General features: G+C 45.3%; 1 protein-coding gene across 4 annotated transcripts in view; it reads right to left on the reverse strand.

The window, feature by feature from the left end:
* GRIA1 (glutamate ionotropic receptor AMPA type subunit 1) overlaps nucleotides 1–23,302 on the reverse strand; it is a 157,507-nt gene that overhangs the window by 57,258 nt on the left and 76,947 nt on the right. For 2 of the 4 annotated variants that reach the window (XM_077823710.1, XM_077823711.1), the window contains exons 3-7: nucleotides 19,548–19,787; nucleotides 17,252–17,436; nucleotides 11,627–11,680; nucleotides 2,129–2,290; nucleotides 626–793 (exon numbers count right to left, since the gene is read on the reverse strand). In XM_077823710.1, the coding sequence (XP_077679836.1) occupies nucleotides 626–793; nucleotides 2,129–2,290; nucleotides 11,627–11,680; nucleotides 17,252–17,436; nucleotides 19,548–19,787 (809 nt within the window). The remainder of the gene's footprint in view (nucleotides 1–625; nucleotides 794–2,128; nucleotides 2,291–11,626; nucleotides 11,681–17,251; nucleotides 17,437–19,547; nucleotides 19,788–23,302) is intronic. The other 2 variants (XM_077823714.1, XM_077823713.1) reach the window with 2 other exon arrangements.

Below are 23,302 nucleotides of genomic sequence, written 5' to 3' on the forward strand. Positions count from 1 at the left end.
CTCCCCGGCCAGGAGCTATGGGGCCGGGCAGGGGGGCCAGGCAGGACAGTCCCACGGGCCATAGTTTGCCCACCCTCTACCTTAGAGTACGCAGGGGTAAATACAGAATACAGCGTAATCTTCTAAGAACCAGTGTCATTCTGCTGAGAACCTAACTATTAATAAAAAGGATAAAGCAAACTCAAAGCTTCCATTCCAAACCACAGGTCAAATAGTGACATCTGTCTATCTTTGGCCTTGTTTTTATAAAATGCCTATTGCCATAGTATGAAACCATGTGAAATTTATGTGTTTCATATGTTTTTTTTTCAGCAAAAAGAGGCAACATTTTGATTGTTTTGATCAAATTTTGCTACAAGGATTCTGGTTGTTCAAGCCCAAAACACAATATTAAATTCAAAGAAGTAACTGAACCAGAAACATGGTTTGCCAAAAGCCATTGCATATCTAACAGCTCTGCCTGCATGCTGCAACGAGCAGCATATCCACACTTGGCGGTTGTAGCATTTCCCTTGGTACACATTGAGTCCCTCAGAACTGTTCTCCATAGATTCTCGCTCAAGGAGCTATGGAAAAGCAAAGCATTGCTTCTTTTTGCAAAGAGCTGCCCAGATTGGTGTCTAACCTGTTGCAGAGCTCTCTGAATGTCAATCCCTTGGCCCCAAGGAACAGCTGGGTTTGCAAGGCAGTCCCCAGCATTCCCACGACGGGAGATGTCAATCCGCTGCCTTCGCAGGCTCTGGAAAGCCTCCGCCATCACCCGAACTCCATCGTAAGTAAGAGCAGATGTGTACTAGAAAAGGAATATGGAGAGGTGTGTTGTCTGTTAGGGTGAGTTGATCTTACAGATATCTGTCTGTTCTTCTCTCAAAAATCAAATAGAGTTACCAGAAGTTCCCATCTAAAGCCTTGCATTATTGTTTCAAGACAATTTATTTTGTTTTCATCCTTCCATGTAATAATTTTCCGTACAAGAGCATCTGGCTTCCTGTACTCTCCAATGTCTTGTTGACCCCTGGAAATTGGTACCTTGCTTCCCATAAGACTCTAGACAAGAACATAATTTCCTGCTGCAGAGCTAAAATGGACTTGCTGTCTTAGCCTCCTGTTCTCCTACCTGAATTGCCTTTGAATGACTCTCTCTCTCCTTTCCAGAGAAAAGTACCTTAGTCATAATGCTTGAAGAGTGCTTAGTCTTAACAGACCCATTACCCGAGTCTTTCCACTTAGGTCAAACTGGCCTTCAAATAAATTGTAAAGGGCTACTTTGTGTAATGCATGAAATTTCAGGTGCACAAAAATAAGTTAGCAAAAACCACTCATGGTAGTCATATATGGATAGCAATCCCTCCTCCCCCCGGCTTTTTAAAAAATAATAATTTGATTAAAACAGAAACTATGGGGGCCAGGAAAAAACCCTAAGCTAGTCTGTGACTATTAAGAATTAAGGCTGGAGTTCATTTTCCCACAATAACCTACTTCTCCAGTTGTTTGTAACTTTCTCAGAGAAATTCCTTTAGGGTTGAAATGCCCCTTGCTGGGTTTTTGCCCCAAAGAGTCAAAGTGTGTGTGTGTAAAGGTTAGAAAAATTGTTCAGTCACTTCAGAGTTCTGTTTGTGTTAGAAATAAAATATTTATGTCCTTTACTGTATATATTGATTTGAAATGTTCTGCATGCGTGACAACATCTGAATGGATTTTGTTTACACGTGAGATATAATAAACAAGCCAAGGTTTAAGGAACTTAGCCAGACTTTCTTTTCATAAAAGTGCCAAGGGATCCTTAACTTCCACCTTTAACTGGCAGAAGAATTGGGCAAATGAGACCTCAGCTGGACACATCTCACCAAAGAGAACATTTCTAAGAGCATAGCTGCTACTTCCTCGTATCACAGTGACAGATCTGGGTAGGAGATTGAGATGCTGGAAAATAGGTTGTGTTCTCAAACATGTTAGCTAGCACGTTTGAATTTACATGTTTTTAAATGCGACCTTTTCCCCAAGTCTACGCAAAGCCAAAGTTCTGGACTGAGAACTAAATACTTGAGCTTCCAATTCAGAGGTGAGAATGCTAGCAGCTGAGTTCCACGGACGCTACCTAAAACAAATAGCTTTCAATACCACTTGCCTTTGGCTTTTTCCAGTCAACTCGAGGATGTTCTCTGGCATCACTGTTCTTCCACTGTTGCATGATCCTTGCTGGAACGGTGTCTGTGTAATTCACCAGCTGGAAGCCAGTCACATTTGCTCCACTCTCCTTGAATTTTACCAGGTCAATGTCCATGAATCCCTAATGGAGGAGAGAAGCAAAAGGAGAGGGTCACTGGAAAGGACACAGGCCTAGAGAAAATGGTTTATTTATAAATAATGGGATATCCTGTCTCTGGGTGGATAGTTCTTGGATTTCAGGAAACTTCTGTATCCGTTAATGTGGCAACAATGTAGCCATCCTTCCATCTCTCCAAAATCCTGATTTCAAACCAAAGTTTCTCCTTGAGTTAAACTGAATTAATTTCCATTTCTGCACAGCCAACAGAGGATGCCTGAGTTGGCTGATGACATGCATTTCAATGCAGCAACATGAACAGGCATAGTAACAAGAGCATATTTTCATTAGAGAAGGTTGAATAATGGAAAAAATTATTCCCAAATAATGATTCAATGATTGTGCCAAAATTTGCAGCGAGTATTGGTTGCAACAAATTATTCAGCCAGCTCTAACTTTTATGCACTCAATCAAACATCAATGGGTGGATAATTCACTTTCAAATTATGGTCTTTAAAAGAAGGAGACCAGATGGAACAATAATCTTTCAGTCGAGCAAGAGGTAAATATTCATATTTACCCTGTCACAGGAACAGATCTGTTAAAAAGACACTGTCAGGTTATAATATTTTTTGTAATTTTTATTAAAAAAAACCCCCAGTTACCTACATTTTTTTTACTCTCTGAAAGATTTTAACTGAACCCTATTTCTTTATTGGGTTCCCCCCCCACACACACATCCCTCACACAAGTATATGTGTGTGTGCCCATATAAATACACACACAGTTGTGGTAGAAAGAAAAGGAGGACTTGTGGCACTTTAGAGACTAACCAATTTATTTGAGCATAAGCTTCTGCTCAAATAAATTGGTTAGTCTCTAAGGTGCCACAAGTCCTCCTTTTCTTTTTGCGAATACAGCCTAACACGGCTGCTACTCTGAAAGTTGCGGTAGAGTTGCTCACAAGGGCTGCACTGCCAACGTTGCTTTGCTTTGATTTTTTTAAAGAAAACCATTGAATCATTCTCTATAAAATAAAAGCAAATAAAGAACCATATGGATTTTGCGGGCAATATAAAGGAAGGGGGAAATAGGTCAAATCTGGGGCCCTCTAACTTTGACACTATTCCCTTTAAGACTGAATAGATGATGGACCAGATTCTGGCTCCCCAGTGCTCTCTGGTGCTAACATGGAGCCGACGGGCAGAACTGCCGTGCTTGTGTTTCCCGGGTGCACACGACTCAAAGCACCGCCCACCCCCCCAAGCCATTCTGCAAGGAGCATGGCTGGGTAGGGTGGGGCGGGGCTAGTGACCGAACTTGCTGCACCCCCAAAATGGAGGAGTAGGGGCTGCTGTTCAGCACATTCCCCAATATTCCCCTCCCCTCCAGACTGTGCCAGTCTGCTTGCCTGTATTCTCCGCAGGCACTTCAGCATCTGGGATTCTCCTCCCCCATCTCTCAACGGTTCTCATGCTGCTGTGACATACAAAGCCAAAATAGAGCCCCCCCCTCTGCTCACCAAAACCTGGAACATATGCGATGAAAAATGGTGCTTTCACAGTCTGATACAAAGCCAATGTAAAGATTCTCTTCAGCTTCAATGGGCTTTGGATTGGGCCCTTACATGGAAACAATTAAAGGAACAGACTCCAAGAACAAGAGATGAGAGGCTATGTCTGACAAAGGAGAATCGTGAATGGTTTAACAGGAGCTTTAAAGACTCCTTCTCTTCCAGCTTTGTGTCAAGAAATTTAGTATCCATCTGCTGCCTCGTTTGGATTTAGAGGTACACATTCTGTACAGATGCTTTAAAAATGTTGTTTTATATTGCTCCTAAGTGCAGTGGTCTAGGTAAAAAAAGTTATTTTTTGAGACACAAATTCCTCAGAATGGTAGGTGAGTACATTTCAATCCCCTTTGTCATCTCCAACACAGGGGTTTCAGAAACCCAGGGCTGTGACAAATGAATAGGGAATGCAGCGGAATACTGTCTGACATCTTAATGCATGTCAGACCAAGTGGTTTGTGACACACAGAGCTCCCAGAGTTCAGAAAGAGTGTCTTAGTAGATCACCACCTGGCTATCCATGGCTGTAGCCAAATTATACTGTCATTTGGCTTCTGGGATGTACTCAGGGGAAAAAAAATCCATCAAAGGAAACCCTTGACTGAAAGCTGCTCATAGCTGGGTATCACCAGCGTCTCTTCAGGAACACCATAAAAGCACGAAGAAAAGTCCAAGGTTGGAGCAAAGCACCAACAGGAAGACACTACTGGTATCTGATAAGCGTCTCCAAAAACAGGCAAAAAGTGGGCAGGGCATGAAATGGCTTTGCAAACTGGCTAGATGGTGGTGGCTGATAATACTGTCCTGTCCCCTTTACATTTCCTCCTCTTCTGCCTAAAGGGAGTATTGTTTATATATTATATATAAAAATAAAAAAGCAATGCAAAACCAAAACAGAAACTAAATGTGAGTTAATGGAATTCGCCCTGCAGAACAAGAATCCTCTGCAGAATCAGAGGTAAGATTGAAAGCTTGGGAAAAGAAAAGAAAAAAGAAAAAAGAAAAGAAAAGAATGTAAGGCCCAAAGGGACCATTAGATCATCTATTCTGACCTCCTGGAAAGCACGGGCCATTTAATTTCACCCTGTTATCCCTGTATTCTGGACTTGGAGTTTCCATACCTGTGCTTGAGTGTCCACACTGCCTTGTACACCTGGGTTGACCCTTGCTAGACCTGGGTTTCAGACCCATGCTAATGTGTCCATGCTGCACTATGCGGAATTTCTGACTTGGGTCTGATGTTTGACCTTCATTCACACTGCCAAATGACAGGATTGGATCTGAGTCACAGCAAGACTTAGGCTCTGACCCACCCTCCATAGCAGGAGCCTATGACACGCATCCTGAGAGCTTGCTGACCCAAGTAGACTGAATTGTGGGGGGAAGGAAGGGGACTCAGGCTCAAACCTAAGTCAACACTCGGGCTTTGCGTGTGGTGTAGACATACCTAAGTGACTTTCCCAAGGCCCTACAGAGCCAGAGGCTGAACCCAGATCTCCTGAGATGCAGTTGAGTGCTTTAGCCACAAGACCTTCTTTCCTCTCAGTAGCATACTTTTTGCTTAAGTGAAACTTTACAAAGCAAAACAACTGTTTCCAAATTATGGTAGATCAGACAGATCCAGCTGAATTTAAAGTAGCACCTGTCATCACAAGGTGCTGGGGATTCACTCTGAAGGGAACAAGATGCAGGGTGTTTCAAAACAAGATATGTCTGGTGTCTTCTATTATCTTTGGGCTTGACTTCTTGGGAAAAGCATCTCTCCCCATTCTGGTCACTGTGTATTAATGAAGGGGCTATTTCTAAAGGAGGCCATCTGCACAAGTCCCTTTCCAAGATGTCTTCCAACAGAAGCTACCTTCTTCTCTTCCACACAATCGTTAATGTGTCAGCTCTGATTACGATAGCAAAATATACCTGTCCTCACTGTAACATAAAGAAGAGACAGAGGGAGAAAGAGATGGACTGAAAGAAAGTGAGAGAAAGAGGGAGAGGCACCATCACATAGAAACCCTGATATTCCAGTGTTCTCAATCTGTTTTGTCTTGGTCCTCTGCTGCAAAGCAGGCTTGAACGTGGTTGGGATCCATCCCCCTGAGGATTGCTTCAAAAAGGGAATCTTTAAGCAGTATGCAGGAACTGTAGTGGTTCCTATGCCACCTCCCTGCCAGCTTTCTGCACTGAAGAGAGATGGGGGCATGGCTGGGGAGTTCCTACACTTCAGTGATCCCTGAATGGTGGAATGGTGGCATAATGCAGAGCAACCTTTAGGGGGCTCTACATTGTAGAAGCAGACTAGCCTGCCACACACATTTGCACTATTCCCATCCTGAGCTGTGCTGGCTTCAAGAAGGCCAGGGTCTAGCAACAGAGGAAGAGGAGCATTTTGTTTCTGGAAGAAACTGGAGTCTTAGTGCAAAAGAAAATTGCTGACCAGAGATGTCAAATGAATCATTTACTCTTCTCACTGCAAAGAATGTAGATTTTGTTACAGTCCTGACCAGACTAATCCATAATCTCTGGATCTATTCCACCCTCAAAGCACTGCAAATTTGAGGGGAACCATGCTGCAAAAACTAACACATTAGAAACAATTAATATATGCAGTCATATTAACGACAATTTGAATCACACATGATGGTGAACTTTTATTGGCACATGTTTCTCCTGGTAAGCCGTGGTAAGATTGCTCCTCATGAGGGAATTATGCAGAGATTCTTAAATGAGCATGGATAAAACCTCCATAGTATACCCCAGCACCATGTATTAGTTGGTATATATCCAATAACATAAAAGCTATCTTAGAATGTACGAGTCTTTAGACACCTCATTGATAAATATATTGTCTCTTTCTTCTGTAAAGCAAAGCTGCCTCATAAATTCAGCTGTACAGACCTCTCGAGGAGAGGAAACATCTAACTCACAAGAAAGCTTATGCTCAAATAAATTTGTTAGTCTCTAAGGTGCCACAAGTCCTCCTTTTCTTTTTGCAAATACAGACTAACACGGCTGCTACTCTGAAACCTGACAATTTTAGAAACTTAAAGATAGCCCCAAATACTTCTCTCCAACATAATAACATAGTGTTCACAAGGCATGTAGTCTTGGAAACTTTATCAGGACCAGAAGCCAGTGCTGTAAATACCCCACTGGAAATCTGCCAAGACATTGGACTTTAAACCTGTTACTGGTGTGGCCTGAAAAGAGAGGATCCTGCATCTCCGACCAGTAACAATTTGGGGAGAAGGAAGGGTTAAATTAAAAAGGAATCTTGCTGAAGCTGCTCAGAGGTTTAGAATGTTAGAATTTTAGATCCATGTGAGATGAATTAGTGGGGCAGCCAAAGGTTTATGATAAACGCAGTTTAGCGTATTCTCTATATGTTCTTATACCACACTTATCACCATAGGGACTGAGCCCTGAACCTTATAACATGGACATCATCACACTACCACAGCCACATATATAGCCATTTTGCATATCATGCAGCCTTCTGGAGAGCAGATCTCAGCCTGTATCTTGAAATCTGTGTTCTCTAGTGCCACACCGATATACGCTGATGCAACAATGTGGGAAAAATTCTTACCTTTGCTAAGCTAGAGAAACTGACTTGTTTTTCGCCTTCACTGCCACCTTGGGATACTCTGTCCCACACACACTCACCCAACCATTTCCAAGCCAGGGCATTTTCTAACGAAAGAATCTGGGCTGATGCTCACAAAAGAAAGAACACTTTAGGTGGCAGCAAGCCTTAATGTTTTACCTTTGAGATAGGTCACATGAGTGTCACTTATTTTTAGACAAAGGTTCTCCTCTGCCTGACAGAGACCTGATGTTCTGCCACTACCGACAGTGGCCAAGTTAAATCCCTTGGATAAGACATGGAGAAACATGAATCCAAGGTTACACAAAATGTTAGCAATGTCAAAAGAAATGAATCCCAGGGGTTTCTAAGCTTACTTCTCTGATACTATTGGCTGTGCTCCTCTCTCTGACTTGATAGGCTGATGCTTTTAAAGACAAAGACCAGAACATAACAAATAAGGCCCACAAAAACAAACAGTCCGTCTACTTGCCAAGCCTTCCTGATCTCTAAAAAGAAGATGTCATAAATATAAAGGGAAGGGTAATCACCTTTAAAATCCCTCCTGGCCAGAGGAAAAATCCTTTCACCTGTAAAGGGTTAAGAAGCTAAAGGTAACCTCGCTGGCACCTGACCAAAATGACCAATGAGGAGACCAGATACTTTCAAAAGCTGGGAGGAGGGAGAAAAACAAAGGGTCTGGGTCTGTCTGTGTGATGCTTTTGCCGGGGACAGAACAGGAATGGAGTCTTAGAACTTAGTAAGTAATCTAGCTAGGTATGTGTTAGATTATGATTTCTTTAAATGGCTGAGAAAATAGCTGTGCTGAATAGAATGAATATTTCTGTCTGTGTGTCTTTTTTGTAACTTAAGGTTTTGCCTAGAGGGATTCTCTATGTTTTGAATCTAATTACTCTGTAAGGTATTTACCATCCTAATTTTACAGAGGTGATTCTTTTTACTGTTTCTTCTATTAAAATGTTTCTTTTCAAGAACTGAATGCTTTTTCATTGTTCTATGATCCCAGGGTTTGGGTCTGTGGTCACCTATGCAAATTGGTGAGGATTTTTACCAAACCTTCCCCAGGAAGTGGGGTGCAAGGGTTGTGAGGATTTTGGGGGGAAAGACGTTTCCAAACGACGCTTTCCTAATAAAAATAAACCCAGATAAATGTTTGGTGGTGGCAGTGGAAGTCCAAGGGCAAAGGATAAAATAGTTTGTACCTTGGGGAAGTTTTAACCTGAGCTGGTAAAAGTAAGCTTAGGAGGTTTTCATGCAGGTCCCCACATCTGTACCCTAGAGTGCAGAGTGGGGAAGGAACCTTGACAGAAGAAAACACAGAATACTTTGTACTGGCAAACCTGACTCAGCACGGGAGCAGCTCCTCAGCTGCTGTAAGCCAGTCAGCCTAGCTCCAGGAGCTATGCTGATTTAAACCAGGTGAGGATCACGTTTTCACGGGTTCGCTCAGATGCAGAACAGTTTCATTTTATTTGTGAACACAAAGAGGCAATTCTCTCAAGTGGAAAACAGCCATTTTTTCTGGGGGGATAAAGCTATTTCTGCAATGAAAATACCCATTTTCCTGCGCCAATGCTTGTAAAATTAAACTCAGTATTTTTGGTGCAGCTTTTTACTGACAGCTAGAGCTGGGCACACTACTACTGATTCATCGAAGTGAGCTCTTTTCTCTGTTCATCACTTGGCTGATGCCCCACAGTTTGGGGACCACTACCCTAAAAGAATGTAGCTGAACAGCAAAGCTGTTTGTTATCACCTTTCAGCATCAGGAGCCATGTGCTAGGATCCAGGAGCGCACACTATGCGTGACACGTACAGCCACGGCGGACATGCTCCTGAAAAGCTTAGTCAGTCTGCAGGCCGGCTGGAAAACAAAGCCTGGGAAGCCTTTTTCTCAGCATAAATTATTTATGGTGCGTGCTGGCTGAGTAGGAAGCCTGCTCATAGCCAGCTCCAATCCCTCGGCCCTTATGCACGGATTAAGAAAACAAACTGCATATAGAAGATTCTGCCTTCTGCCTAGAGACCGTGTGACAGAGACGTAGCTCAACAGTGAGAGGGAACAGGAAGTTTTTTCTGTCTTAGGTACTTATATAATCCCTGTGACAGGTGGCTGGTCCTGGTCCTTGTAACGGCAGCAGGTCCGGCACCCCTGTGCCAGAGCAGGTGCTCCCAGCTGGGCCAATTAAAAGGACAGGGATACACCTGTGCTGTGAAGGGTCACAGGGAGTCTTAGTGAGAAGAAGAGAGCTGGAAGGGAACAGGACTGGATGTGAGATGGCACTGACTGAGTGAGAGTGTCAGGGAGAAGCAGGAGCAGGATTGCCAGAGTTCCCTGGGAAAGCCTGAGATGTGAAGGGTGAGCTGGTTTGTTTATTTGTGAAGTTAGACAATAAAACTGCCTTAGAGAGACTATGGGTCTGGCTGCGAGTCATTTGACAGCCGGCAAGAATCTCTACCTTGCCACAATCCCCATTACAGCACTCGAGTGCCTCCTTCTTTAATGTATTTAGCCTCACCCCTGTGAGGAAGGGAAGTGCTGATGTGGTTCTAGTCCCTGTTCTGCCACTGGATTATTGGGTGGTCTTGGACAAGTCATGTCGCAGCTCAGTGCATCAGTTTCCCCACCTGTAAAATGGGTATAATGCTACTGACCTCACTTGTAAAGCCCTTGGATATCTACTGATGCAAAGTGCTAGGTAAGAGCTAGGTGTTGTTTTATTCACCATCCCCATTTGGTCACACACACATAAGCAGCCTGAATAACATTATTCCAGGTAAGCTCTTTAGTAAGTGTATGCAGGATTGGGACCTAACCGACTTCAAATAATAATAAAAAAATCAAATACTGCATAAAAGCTGCAGTTAGTTGCCTCTCTAAAACTTGCATCCTTCCTCCAGAGGAACATGAGCATTTTAACTCTAATTATATTGTCTCCACTGAATGCAGGGTCAGTACTGGGCCAGAATGGGGTAATTATGTGTCCATTTTTGTCTTGTAAATTATAGTGTTATTCTGGGACTGAATGAAAGGCGTTTAATTGGTAGTTTAAAGTTTAATTATCAAAGGCCTGATGGTACCTTTCCACAGAAGGAGATGCAGGGGAGCAAAAACTACTGTAAACACTGCACAAGCTTGCTCGCCTGGCTGAGCCAGGAACCCCCTGCTCCCTTCAGAGGGGATGGGATGTGGCCTGCAATTTGGAGGCGTCAGGGGTCTTGGCAAAGCACAGATCCAAAGGCTACCTTCAGGGGTGGTCTTTTCCTCCAGGGTCACCCTCCCTGCTCTCGGAGGTATAAGCAGCAAAGCTGAGTTAATACTCTTCTAACAACACTAGTTCTGGTGTGGCACTATTCTAGTTTCCCTGTTGATGTGGGGATAGTTCCTCTCCTGCCATGTCACCTCCTCCCATGCCCACAGAGCCCCGATGATAGGATGTGTACAAAGAAGGGCTTTGGCAAACTCTCAGAGAGCTGCCAACTTATGGCACAGCTGCTGGAACTTTGTCACCATCCACTGTATCCCCCTGTCTCTGTTCTCCACCTCAAGCGGGGAGAAACCAGACCCAGGTCCTCTCTTTGAACACCTGACAGGCCTTCCATAGGAGGGTTTTTGACACTGAGTGCATAACAGTTTCATAGCTATAGGTTATTGGAAGAATAAAGGGATCTCAGCATGTTGCCATTAACAACAGGGGCTCAGAAGGCTCCTGGGATTGCTAATGGGATCCAGAACACGTCACTTCTGGGACACAAATTCAAATGCAGTTCAGGCTGGTAGAGAATGAAAGTCATTTCCCGCAGCTGACAGCTGCTCCTAGGACTAGATGAAACAAGTTGGGAGATCTGAATCCAGAAACCAGCTACTCAGGACACAAAAAATATTACCACAGAATTGGCATTAATTATCACTTAGTGGCAGCTTGGAAGAGAGGTCAAAGAATGAATGAGTCTGGAGACAAAACATACTTCTCACCCCTGGAGATAGTCTCCCCACATCATGGCTGACACGCCATGGGAGGGACGCTCATATTTTTGGTACCCGTACAGTGGAGAAATAAAGGTCTTCGGTCTCTATGACAGTTAAAGCTGGATCTTTAAACAGGCACAATATTCACTAACAACAAGAAAATACCAAGCAGAAAACCCACAAAAGAGGCGATAAGAAAAACAATATCCAACTCACCAAATTTGCTAGAATGTAGTGGTATCCTATTCCATTTTTTTCAAGCTTGATGATCTGTAATGTTAGAAATGTTTCATTTAGCACATCGTTTATGCTAACAAATAAAGAGAGCATGGTTTAGCTGGTTACCGCCTGCTCTGTAATCCCCCCGCACCTTCCCAGTTATGCTTTAAATAAGACAGTCGGTGTGAGAACAGAGTCACAGTAATAGGTAGATGAGCAAAGCCTTCCTAAGTGGTATTAAAGTGCTCTGAAATCAGCATCTGCAAGTATGAAATGAGGCAAAACAAGTTCATCCACCATATCCCACAAGCAGGGAGAGCAAAGGATCTGAGTCTAGAAACATCATGTGGATTCAGGAGGTGAGACACAGTTGGTTACCATCATCTATAGGAATATAGGGGTCCCCATAGGGAACCTATTGTTCTATGAATGCCAGAAAAACACCAAATGTTACTTCCAAAATATTCGTGGCGTTGTGCACTTTAAACCACCCATATGTTGCCGGATTCAGACCGTGCCAAATTTAGTGCAACTCAGACTTAAGCACTGTGGGCCTGATCCTCTAGTACACTGGGGCTGTTGCAGGCCACTTGCCCAGTGTAAAGCTGCCTGGAGTCAAACAATCAGTCAATGGAAAATCCCTTTAGTCAAGTGTGTGTGTTGAGATGATATATACATAGACTCATAGACTTTAAGGTCAGAAGGGACCATTATGATAATCTACTCTGACCTCCTGCACAATGCAGGCCAGAGAATCTCACCCACCCACTCCTGCAATAAACCTCTCACCTATGTCTGAGCTATTGAAGTCCTCAAATCATGGTTTAAAGACTTGAAGGTGCAGAGATTCCTCCAGCAAGTGATCTGTGCCCCATGCTGCAGGGGAAGGCGAATATATACATGGTGCTGCTATAAAGATATCTAGAGCTCCCTACAGTCTCTCTCCCCTGATTCTTGGGACATCTGGGCTCGGTCTGTTTCAATACTTCTTAATCGATATAATTGTTTAAAGGCCCATAACGTTTTCGGGTTTCCTTGTCGGCAGAAATGTTTCTGTTGCCTTCATTGCTAGCAAACGGGCCCTGCTTAATGGCTGATTTTTTAGCTGCTCTATTTCTCATCATTTTTGCTTGGTCTGTGGATTCCCATGAGTGGACTTCAGTTCTTACCATGTTTCTAAAGCCAGAGATCACATCGCTATATAATCCAAACCATCTCCAGAAAAAGCCCAGTTAGTAAAAAACAAACACCGTGCCCCAAGAGTTGCCAGTTACTGCAGGGAACCATGTGCTGTTTGGACCAGGCATTTGAACAGGCAAAACAACACCTCACTTCCATGGTGCTGTGAACTGATGGTGAATTACCAGGAGAACTATCAGTGCTCAGGTGTCCGTATGCAAGACTGTTCAACAAAACCAGATAAAGACCCCTGCTGTTATAATCGTCACCAAATGCATTTGTAATGATTGAACACTTGTTCCTGTGCAACTGATTCATCTGCCTTAGCCTTTCATAGCAGAAGTGCTCTTGTATAACATTAAAACTCGCCAGACTCCCTATGCTAATCTCCCTGCCTCAATTAGCACTGCTGGAGAATACATTTGTTAACACTTTTTGATACAAATAAGTTAGCCTCCACCACCTTTCACGTGGCACAGTTCTCCTGTGGGAGATCATTAAATATGACTGAAGCAGATGAGTCTGAACTGCTCTAGGTCAGAGTAATCCCTCAGAGGAAACAGATTTCTTCTATGCACATGCACACTCAGAGTCGTAGGATTTGTGATTCAGGGGTGAGATTTGGGGAACAAAACCAGAATGCTTTGCCCCCTTCTACTTAGTCAATTGAGACACACCTGTGCAGTAAGTCCCCCTCTTCCACGGATGTACCTGGAAACTATCAGAGGGATAAGCAGTGTTTAATATGCGGAAAGGCTTGCCAGAGCTGAGACCCGGCACTGCTAGGCTCGGCAGCTCATTGCCCCGTTACCTTCAGCTTGCTGCATCAGTTATGAAAGTAAAAATAACTGCTTGAGCCCTGACACCTTTTTCATTACAAATTAAGCTTGGGGTATACGGTGGGACCAGGAGCTATGATCTCATGCCCCAGTGTCCCCCAGCTATTAAATAGGAGAATAGAGGGTGCTGGTTTCTTGCACCAAAAATGCCCCATGTGATTTTATTAGGTGTCAGAGTCAATTAATTGGAGAGGGATACAGACCAGCTTTCACTGAGCTGTGAACCTACCGACTCATACACACAAATTATGCATCTTGCCTCCTGTGTTTTACACAGTTATTTGCTACCTTAATTTATTTTAAAGGGCTTGCTCAGTTCTAATGCTTTTAGACTGGGGTGGCAAGCTGAGGTTATAATAACATTTATCACTTAGTCTGAATATGGAATGAGGCAGCGTCGGGCTGCATGCTGATGGCTCGCTTGGGCTATCCAGGTTCGATTACCCACTTCTTAATGGGCAGAGTTTGATGTCTATTAGAAAGAAATTCTCTCTGAGAGTGATAAAGCTGAGAGGAGAAGTTTCCAGTTACTCATTTTAATGAGCATCAGGGAAGAAATGACATAGCGCTTTGATGGAATGCAAACACTTCTTTATCCCATTAGGACAACACCGTATGGCTCAGCGGATATCCTGCCACCAGCCAGCAGGGCTGGCTCATCAAAGATGGTTACCTCAGCATAGATAAATCATGCCCTGCAACAGACATGGGTGAGAGAAAAATCAGGTTGGTTTCTCACATGCCTGTAACCCTTGAGGGAAGATTTCTTTCAGAACTGAGCTCTGAAGAACTCGGCCACAGTGACATGAAAGGCAGCAGCAGCGGTGTGTGCTGTGCCTGGGAGAAAGAGAGCAAGCGCGTGAGTGTGCGTGGGACGGAGACTGCTGTTCGAGGGATGTCCTCCGCTCTCTGTTCAAGAGGGACCAAAAATTCACAGCCACCGAACAGGGGTAACAGGATGGCGTGTGCATGGTGGGGGGGGGGGGGGATGTGCTAAAATATCAGAGAGAGGCTAAGGTGGATGCCTGAACACCTCAACGCACAAAAAGAGTGAGACAGAGACAGAAAGTGCAGACATCTGTAAACAGGACTTGCTGGTGCAGTGAGCGAATAGACTAGCTGTTGACCTCCCGTGACCTGGGTTCAAGTCGGAGCTGAAGTCTCCCCGGTACTTTTGCATGTCATGGACCACCCACTAGCTAGCAGGCCCTGCTGAGGCTGGAATAGTTGGGGTATTTCAGGTCTTGTTTAAAATGCATTAGCAGAGCTCTCCATGGGCTCAGGATTAGAATAGCCAGAGGCGCTGCTGGTAAAGATGGAATTGAGTGACAAAAGCCTGCACACCACCCACCTTACTATGACAGGTCCTGTCCTATTTTCATGAGCACAAAGACCCTATGCTGTGAGGGTGCTCTGTCCAACTGGGTCATATTTCCCAGAGCTCAGTTCCCAGTTAGCCACCAGACTAAGTAGACAGATTTCCAAAAGAGCTCAGCATGCTGGGTGTTGAGCGCTGGCCCTAAAGCCACGTCTCACCAAGAACAAACTGTCATTTCTATTTGGAAATTTACATTTTCTATTACAAGGGGCACTTCTGAACCTCCTGCCGCTGGTGGCCATTTTAGTGGCAAACAACATCATTTAAGGGACAAGGGAGTTTGGGTTAAGAGAAGAGAAGCCGGAGGGCAAGACATTGGAGGTGAGGGACAGAAATTTGTCAGTAAAAAGTTCTGTAGTTTTCTTTTGTACCTACCAAAGTTCACATTTTGGGGGCATTTCATGAAATTGAGGGCAAAGCATAAAAACAAATGAAAATTACAATTTTCAGTTTCAATGTGAAAATTTTTCTTCACCCAAATGAAATTGTGAATTTACAAATGCAAACCTTAAAAAGTCTTGAGGTTTCTCACTATAAAATAGGGCCATTTTAAAGTAAACACACATTACATTTTGGGTGGTTTGTTTTCAAAAGTGGGTCCATTTTACAAAATTGAAATAAATATGTAAAATCCACAGGCTTTTAAATTTTGTTGTAAATAGTTTGCTCAACCCTAATTATACAAAAGTTTCCTTCTTGCTTCAATATCCGATATGGTTTAAAATCAAAGAAGAATTTTTCTGTGAAACATGAAGACAATGTTTAAGTAGAGAAGCTCTTCAATAAACCGGCATTGAAAGAGAAACCAAAGAGGTTTTGCTGAACACACTGCAAGAAATGCCCAGACAAGCCATCATTATTGCTGAAAAGCAGATAAATACTGTAAGAAGTAAACTCGGCAAGGAAGGAAAGATGCTATTGAACTGTTTAAGTGTGTGTCAGATACTTTAGATAAGCTATTACCAGCAGGACAGTGGGGTGGGAGGAGGTATTGTTTCATATTCTCTGTGTATATATAAAGTCTGCTGCAGTTTCCACGGTATGCATCTGATGAAGTGAGCTGTAGCTCACGAAAGCTCATGCTCAAATAAATTGTTTAGTCTCTAAGGTGCCACAAGTACTCCTTTTCTTTTTGCGAATACAGACTAACACGGCTGTTACTCTGAAATCAGGGAAGATTGGGTCTTATATGGCTTTCGCCAAATTTTCATTGTCTAGGACATGTCAAGAAACACTATGCCTGCTCTGTGGCTAAAGAAAGGACTTTACTCTCCAGAACAGTTAATCTGGCCCCTCTCATGAGCACTAACCTCATGTAGGGGAAAATTCTAATCTATTATTATTTATGATGTTGTAGCACCTAGCAGCCTCAGTCAAGAATTGGGGCCCCGGTGGCCTAGTCTGAACACCCAGCAAATGAAAAGACAACCCTTGCTCCAGGTAACTTACAGTCTAAATAAGAGGCAAGAGAAAAGGACAGATGGCTACAACAAACAGAGGGGGAAAGCACAAGATAACAGAGAGACAATTACAATAAGCATGGTAAGCAGTGGACAACACACCAGCTGTCTGGGCATTGTCAAATGTTTTGTATGCACCATGTAGAGGTGTGGAAGGCCCTAGCGGTAGCTCTGGGGGAAGGAGTTGGGGCTGGATTTGAGGAAACTGAACAGATAGATGAAGGAGAAGTCCTTGTGCATCATTCTGGAGGTGGGTGTGAGGACTGGAGGCAGGGCAGCGGAAGGAGAGATGGGCCAGGGGGTTCCCAGCTCTGATTCACAGATCCATCCCATGCCCATTTCTGAATCCAGAGGAATAAAATGAAGAATGAAGAGGCTAAAACAGTGACAATGTCTGTGCACCAAGACCTGAAGAGTCAGAGGGCTACACAGAACCACCTCTCTGGGGGTGAGACAGTTGGTGTATTGGGCTCTGCAAAGGAGTCAGACAATTAACTGCAGGAAAAATCTTATGGAGCAGCACAGCTGACTCAGCAGCTCCAGAGAAATCCCAGGTTTCCTCCAGCTCTACAGTTTCTTCTGTATAATAAAGGCAAGAGTGTCCTGGGCTCAGTAGGCCCATCCTACTGTGATTCACACTCCCTTCATAAGTGCCCTTCTGCAGTGCACCATGGATAAATGGAACAAGGAAGAGAACTTATCCAGGAGAAACAACGAGTCCCTTAACACAGGCAAGTCCCCTCCCGGAGCCTGTTGCCAGCACAACCTTGCCCAGGATAGCATTCAGCCGCTCCGTCTCGCAGTCCACCACCACCAGCCGTTCCTTTTTCTTCTCCAGCTCCTGGAAGAGCATCCTGTAGCCCTCTTCTGTTGTTGTCAGGATGTTGACAGCTGTCACCTGCCAGTTCTTCTCGGCAGCTGTGTCCAGCACTTTTTGTAGGACTGACAAGCCTGGAGAAAGAGGGGAACAGTGAGGGAGTCAGGATTTAGTTCTTGTGTGTTAGCCTTTTCTTTTTTCCCTTCTCCTGGCCTGTGCGGGAGCCTGTAGTCTTGGGTCATGCAGCATCATGAGACCCCAGCAAAACTCCAAAAAGCTTTTAAAACTCAAGCATCCTACCCAAGCCAAACTACATTATAGTGACTTCTTCTGTGCCTTCTTTCCGACTATTGCAGAACAACAAGATATTATATCCGTATTTCACATTTATAAGTCACGCCACTCAGAATAGCCCTCCTCCATCTGTGGCAGCGTGGTCTGATAGATAGGGCACTGAACTGGGACTCAGACTTGGGTTCTAATCCTGGCTCTGCCACTAACCTGCTGTTTGACCTTGGGCAAGTGGTTTCACTTGTGTGGCACTCTTTCCAGTCCCACCCTTTACCGGTTTAGACTGTAATGTTGGGGTCAGGGACTGTCTCTCTATGTGTTTGTACACAGTGGGGGCCTGATCTCAGTCTGGGACTCCAGGCACTGCTATAATTCAGGTTTCCACCTGTCCCGATTATCCCTTTTTTGAGGTAACTGGGAAGTCTGTCAGGTTACTCAGCCCACACAGCCAGCTGTCAAGTTTTTTGGGCTCAGGATTACCCTTTATGTCCCAGGTTTTGTACCTCAGGGGTGGCACTCCTGACTGTAATTTAAATAATTATAATAAACTTCTGCACTTCCAGTGTCAAACACAGGTGGCGCTATGGTGACACCTGTCGGGCACTCAGATCTGCAGCACGCCTGTTGCACGGAGGGGAGGAAGAGCCTGTTGTCAAGAGCAGAGGACCCCATTTGCAGTGCACAATGGGTCCTACAAAATCCAGATGCTACGCTATGTACTCCTGAGTGCCACCTACTGGCATTTGATCTATTAACTAACTATTTACATATGCACAGAGCACTCCTCTAATGGGTGCCAGGGCATGGTAGATGGAAACAGTGGATTCCAGTTTGTTTGCACAACCTCCTAGGTGATATGTAACACAGAAATAATAATCTCATTTACAGATAAACATAGGCAGTAAGTCAGAGATATGGTCACTCTCTAAATGAGATGTACTTATTTAGCGTTTCAAGGGTAACAGCAGCAAATACATACATTGCACCCCTGCACTGGAATGCTTTACAAACCTCAGTCATTTAAGGGCTCACTTGTGTGTTAGATGCACAGCCCCGCGTTGGAAATGTGTGTAGTTAACACCAGTGTGAAGGACAGAGGTGTGTACCTGCTGCTGCCCTCCTCTGGGAGCCAAACACACATACCCTACCCCCATCCCCCGCTGGCATGGGCAGGCATGACCCTGCCTCTATCCTTTGTCTCTTGTGGCAGCATGCCCTGCCCGGGGCCTCTCAGGGGAGCGGTTCCTGCTCTCCCCTGCCTGAGGGCACAGACTGCACTGTGAAAAGCCCTTGTGCACGTGCTCCACCAAGGCCTCACCAAGTCTAAGCCTCACAACACTCCTGTAGTTTTGTAGCCATCTGAGAGATGGGGAAACAGAGACAGAGCAGGTAGGGCACTTGCCTAACATCAGACATGAAGTTTATGACAGATCTGAGTAGAGAACTCAGTCACCATGTTTTAACCAACAGATCCCACTTCCTTCTATGCATTTATTTACCCGCAGAGCAATGATACCATTTGTTCCTGTTTTGGAAAAAAGGGTTATTAACAGCAAATTTAGTATCTTGATAATTGGTTCCTAGAAGCTCAATGACTCTCGTTAGTAATTGACCGGTGTTCACTTAATGCAGGGAGCTCAGAGAGTTTTCCAAACTATCCCAGCTGCGCACACAAATGTCATGCTTGTGTGTGCAAACGGGCATTTGATAGGCAGCTACCCATTGTGCCCTAAGTGCCAATTGCACAAATGGGGGGTTCCCACAGGCATCAGGTTAGGCAGACGGCTTGAAAACAGGATCCTGAGTAATCACCTCATTAAATCTAAATCATTGCCCGATTTGACATCCAAACCACTTATGCTTGGGCTATTTTCCCTAGGGAGCAGTCGTCCGTTCTGCCCGGGGTGACAAACAGACATGCTTCGCCCACTCTGCCTGGTCACTCGCCACTCACCCCGGTCAGCATCGTAAATGTACACAAACTTCTGCCAGCTGTAGTGTTCGATGATGTTGATGAGGGCATCCTGAAGCTCTGGGCGCAGCTGGAGGACGAACTGGTTAGAGGTGTCGACGGGGAAGCTGGGTGTTATGAAGCAGACATGGAGTGCCCCGCAGAAGGATGTGAGCATGTTCACCGTCTTCCTGTCGTAAAACCCAAAGATGGCATAGACGCCCTTGGAGAACTGCGAGCAGACTGCAAGGGGGAGAAAGAGATGGTCAGGGGAGCTAGGCAAAGAAGCCCAATTTCTGAGGCAAGCCTCTGTTGCTCTGGACTATTCATCCCTCTGTCTGGGCACATAAGCTGATATAGCCATTCTGCACTGCATTCAGTTAGGGAGCCAGGAGGTGGGGGATGCCCTGCCCTTTAACTCCACATGCCTTCTCTAGCTCTGAATTCATCTTAGATGATACTGCGAGAGAGAACGCGTCTGCTGCTCTCCCGTCGCTCCCTTGCAGACACTGCTCACGTGAGGGTGGAACTTCAGGGATGGAACTCAGGAATTGCTGGCTCCCTAGCACTGAGCAAAGGGCAGTCCCTGCCACATGAGAATTGGGGCTTACAACTGCTGTAGAGGGTGACATAGCCACACACAGATGAAGGTGGGTCATTCCATCCAGTAGAGAGCATTGGCACCCTAACTGGTACAATCTGTACTCCCCACCCCCAAGTCCAGCAAAGCTTGTCAAAGAGCATTGAAGAGTTCAGACCCTGCACTTTGGCAACTATCTATAATGTACCTTTGGCCATCACAAACAATATATGGTTACAATATGCACACACACAGCATAGATGATATAGGGTAATGCTGAATTGCATTACACTGTGCATATGTGTGTCAAACACACGGAGCCAAGGCTAGGTTTATAACCCTTTATGTCCATCTATGGGGGCTGTACTGTCATTGGCCCCACATTAGGAAAATCACTGTTGCCATGGTTAGACACTCACAGTGGCCAACAGCAGCTCTGTATTCAAGTCTGGTGCTGGCCCAGAAGGAAATGGGAAGTGCATGAAAATGAGCTCCCTATGCCCAGGATAACCACGGATCGGAGCCCTTTCATCTCCCTACAGAGGCTAGTGTAGGTCTTGGCCTGGAATATGTGCTCACTGCCCCTCGGGAACTGCCTGCAATTGTGTGTGTGTTGGGGGGAGACAGAGAAGTTCAGGGACCATGGGGGATCAGCTAGAGGCCCCCCCAAAAAGGTAGCTTTTGAGTGGAGGGCTCCAGAGGCTGTGCTTTCCTTTCCCCAGATGACAGGGTTCGAGCCGAGGAGCCCCCCCACCCTTCCTTGGGGATGGCGGCTTTGAAACAACTGGCTGGCTAAGACGCCTTGTGGGGGTGCCGAGACTGCTCAGCCCTGTTGTGTCATCCTCAACTTAGCTGCCTGTTCAAGGATGTAGGGACGGCACTGCCTCCTTCCAGCCCAACTCCTCAGCAAGGCCCCTGCCACGCCTGGGGGAAGGCGGAGGAGTCATTGGCTATTTCTGTGGAGAGGGACGCTGCTGAGAGGGGCTTCCCATTAAGGAGCTGGCTGGTTCTCATGGACACCACATCCAGCCAGGCCACAAAGCCACGAGGGCAGAGTTCAGCCCACGGACGTTGCTTTAAGTTATTGCAGACTGGCCTGTTTTCAATGTCTGCTACACACCTCAACCCTACTTCACGCTCCAAGCAGTCAGGGGGCCCTCGGGTTCCTAGTATCTTTTGTACCTGGGGAGGCCTATATGCCTGTTTCCATGCATGCAGATCTGGTCACCCCATCTCAAAAAAGATATATTGGAATTGGAAAAGGTTCAGAAAAGGGTAACAAAAATGATTAGGGGTATGGAACGGCTGGCGTATGAGGGGAGATTAAGAAGACTGGCACTTTTCCGCTTGGAAAAGAGACGACTAAGGGGAGATATGACTGAGTTCTATAAAATCATGACTGGTGTGGAGAAAGTAAATAAGGAAGTGTTATTTATGCCTTCTCATAACACAAGAACCAAATGAAATTAATAGGCACCAGGTTTAAAACAAACAAAAGGAAGTATTTCTTTACACCAGAGTCAACCTGTGGAACTCTTTGCTAGAGGATGTTGTGAAGGCCAAGACTATAACAGGGTTCAAAAAAGAACTGGATAAATTCATGGAGGATAGTTCCATCAATGGCTATTAGCCAGGATGGGCAGGGATGGTGTCCCTAGCCTCTGTTTGCCAGATGCTGGGAATGGGCGACAGGGGATGGATCACTTGATGATTCCCTGTTCTGTTCATTCCCTCTGGGGCACCTGTCATTGGCCACTGTTGGACAACAGGATTCTGGGCTAGATGGACCTTTGATCTGAACCAGTATGGCCATTCTTATGTTCTTTTACTTTCGAAGCCTGGGGGTGGGGAAGGCTGGATCAGGAGATGGTGGCCTGGAAGTTCACCATGACTAGCCCGTCAGGGTGTGTGTCAGCTCTTGGTTTCTGATCTCAGCAGTTACTGGTGCTGCTATGCAGTATGGGAGGTTGCTGTCTCATGTCGATGGCCTCCTTAGGAGAGCACTTAATGAGATTGTGGGAGCTGCTGGAAACCTGCCTCAAGATTTCAGTGAGGCAGAGAGAGCAGCCCACACTGCGGGTTGTAAAGCTCAGTCCCAGACACAGTCAGATTCATTTAATATTGCTCCTGTTTATGGCACATTCCAGTTATTATCAATACATCTCCAAGCCCCAGGCACTGAGAGTGACAGCATTTCCCGCTGTCAGAACTCCTGGCACTAGCATTTCCTTCCCTTGTCACTCCATGTCTTAAAGACCCCTTGGCGGTGACATTTACACTGACTCAAGGCTTCACGCTGCCCCATGTTAAATAAAGGAGGAGGAGCTGATGTCACAGCTTCATTTTGGGGTCCCCTGGCAAACCCCTGCACGGTCCTCAGGAATAGCATGATCTGCTTCTAGACTGGTGACAGGCAGCATTGTGTATTCCATGTGTTCCAAGGAGGACTGAGGGTGGGGATCAAGAGTCATCCCCAGATAGCCTTACTCCTGAGCTTACCATTGCCCCCCCGCCCCCGATAAACTCCATGTCACAGGAATTACCAGGCTGGATCAGACCATACAGCTCTGGAGCCCATCTCAGACAGTGCCCTGCCTCAAGTGCTTCAGAGGAAGGTGCAAGAAACCCTGCAGCAGGCAGACGTGGGATAATCTGCCCCACCCCTATATAAATCTCATCCTACCCCCTAATAGCTAGAGATTGGTTTCATCCCTGAAATCAGGACTTTCACATCCCTTTCCAAAGTCTATTTTTATTAGCATTAACTATGGATATTCTCCTTCCTATGTATAAGCAGTGGCAGTCCAGCATATCCCCACCATACTAAGCCAAACACAGCCCTGCGAGGGAAGGGCTGTTTTAAGGTATGACAATCAGACATCTCTCTAGAAGGCTGAATTGAACATCATGACAATCCCAGCACCCACTCACCCCAGTGCCACCGCTGGGACACCCTCGAAGCACGCATCGGAACAAGAAGAAAACAGTCTCATTGATAAAAGAAACAGACTAGCTGACTCAGACTCTGGATCTGATGAAGATTTGCAAGGAAAGCCCAGGATTTCAGGACTCATTTCAGTCTGGCCACCACCATGACTTTTCCCATTCTGATATGCTCAGGAAGGGTATGAGACTGGAAACCACTGACCTGATGCCCTAATAGTTAGCAGGTGGCAGA

Source organism: Eretmochelys imbricata, chromosome 8 (genome assembly GCF_965152235.1).
Source record: "Eretmochelys imbricata isolate rEreImb1 chromosome 8, rEreImb1.hap1, whole genome shotgun sequence".
NCBI lineage: Eukaryota > Metazoa > Chordata > Testudines > Cheloniidae > Eretmochelys > Eretmochelys imbricata.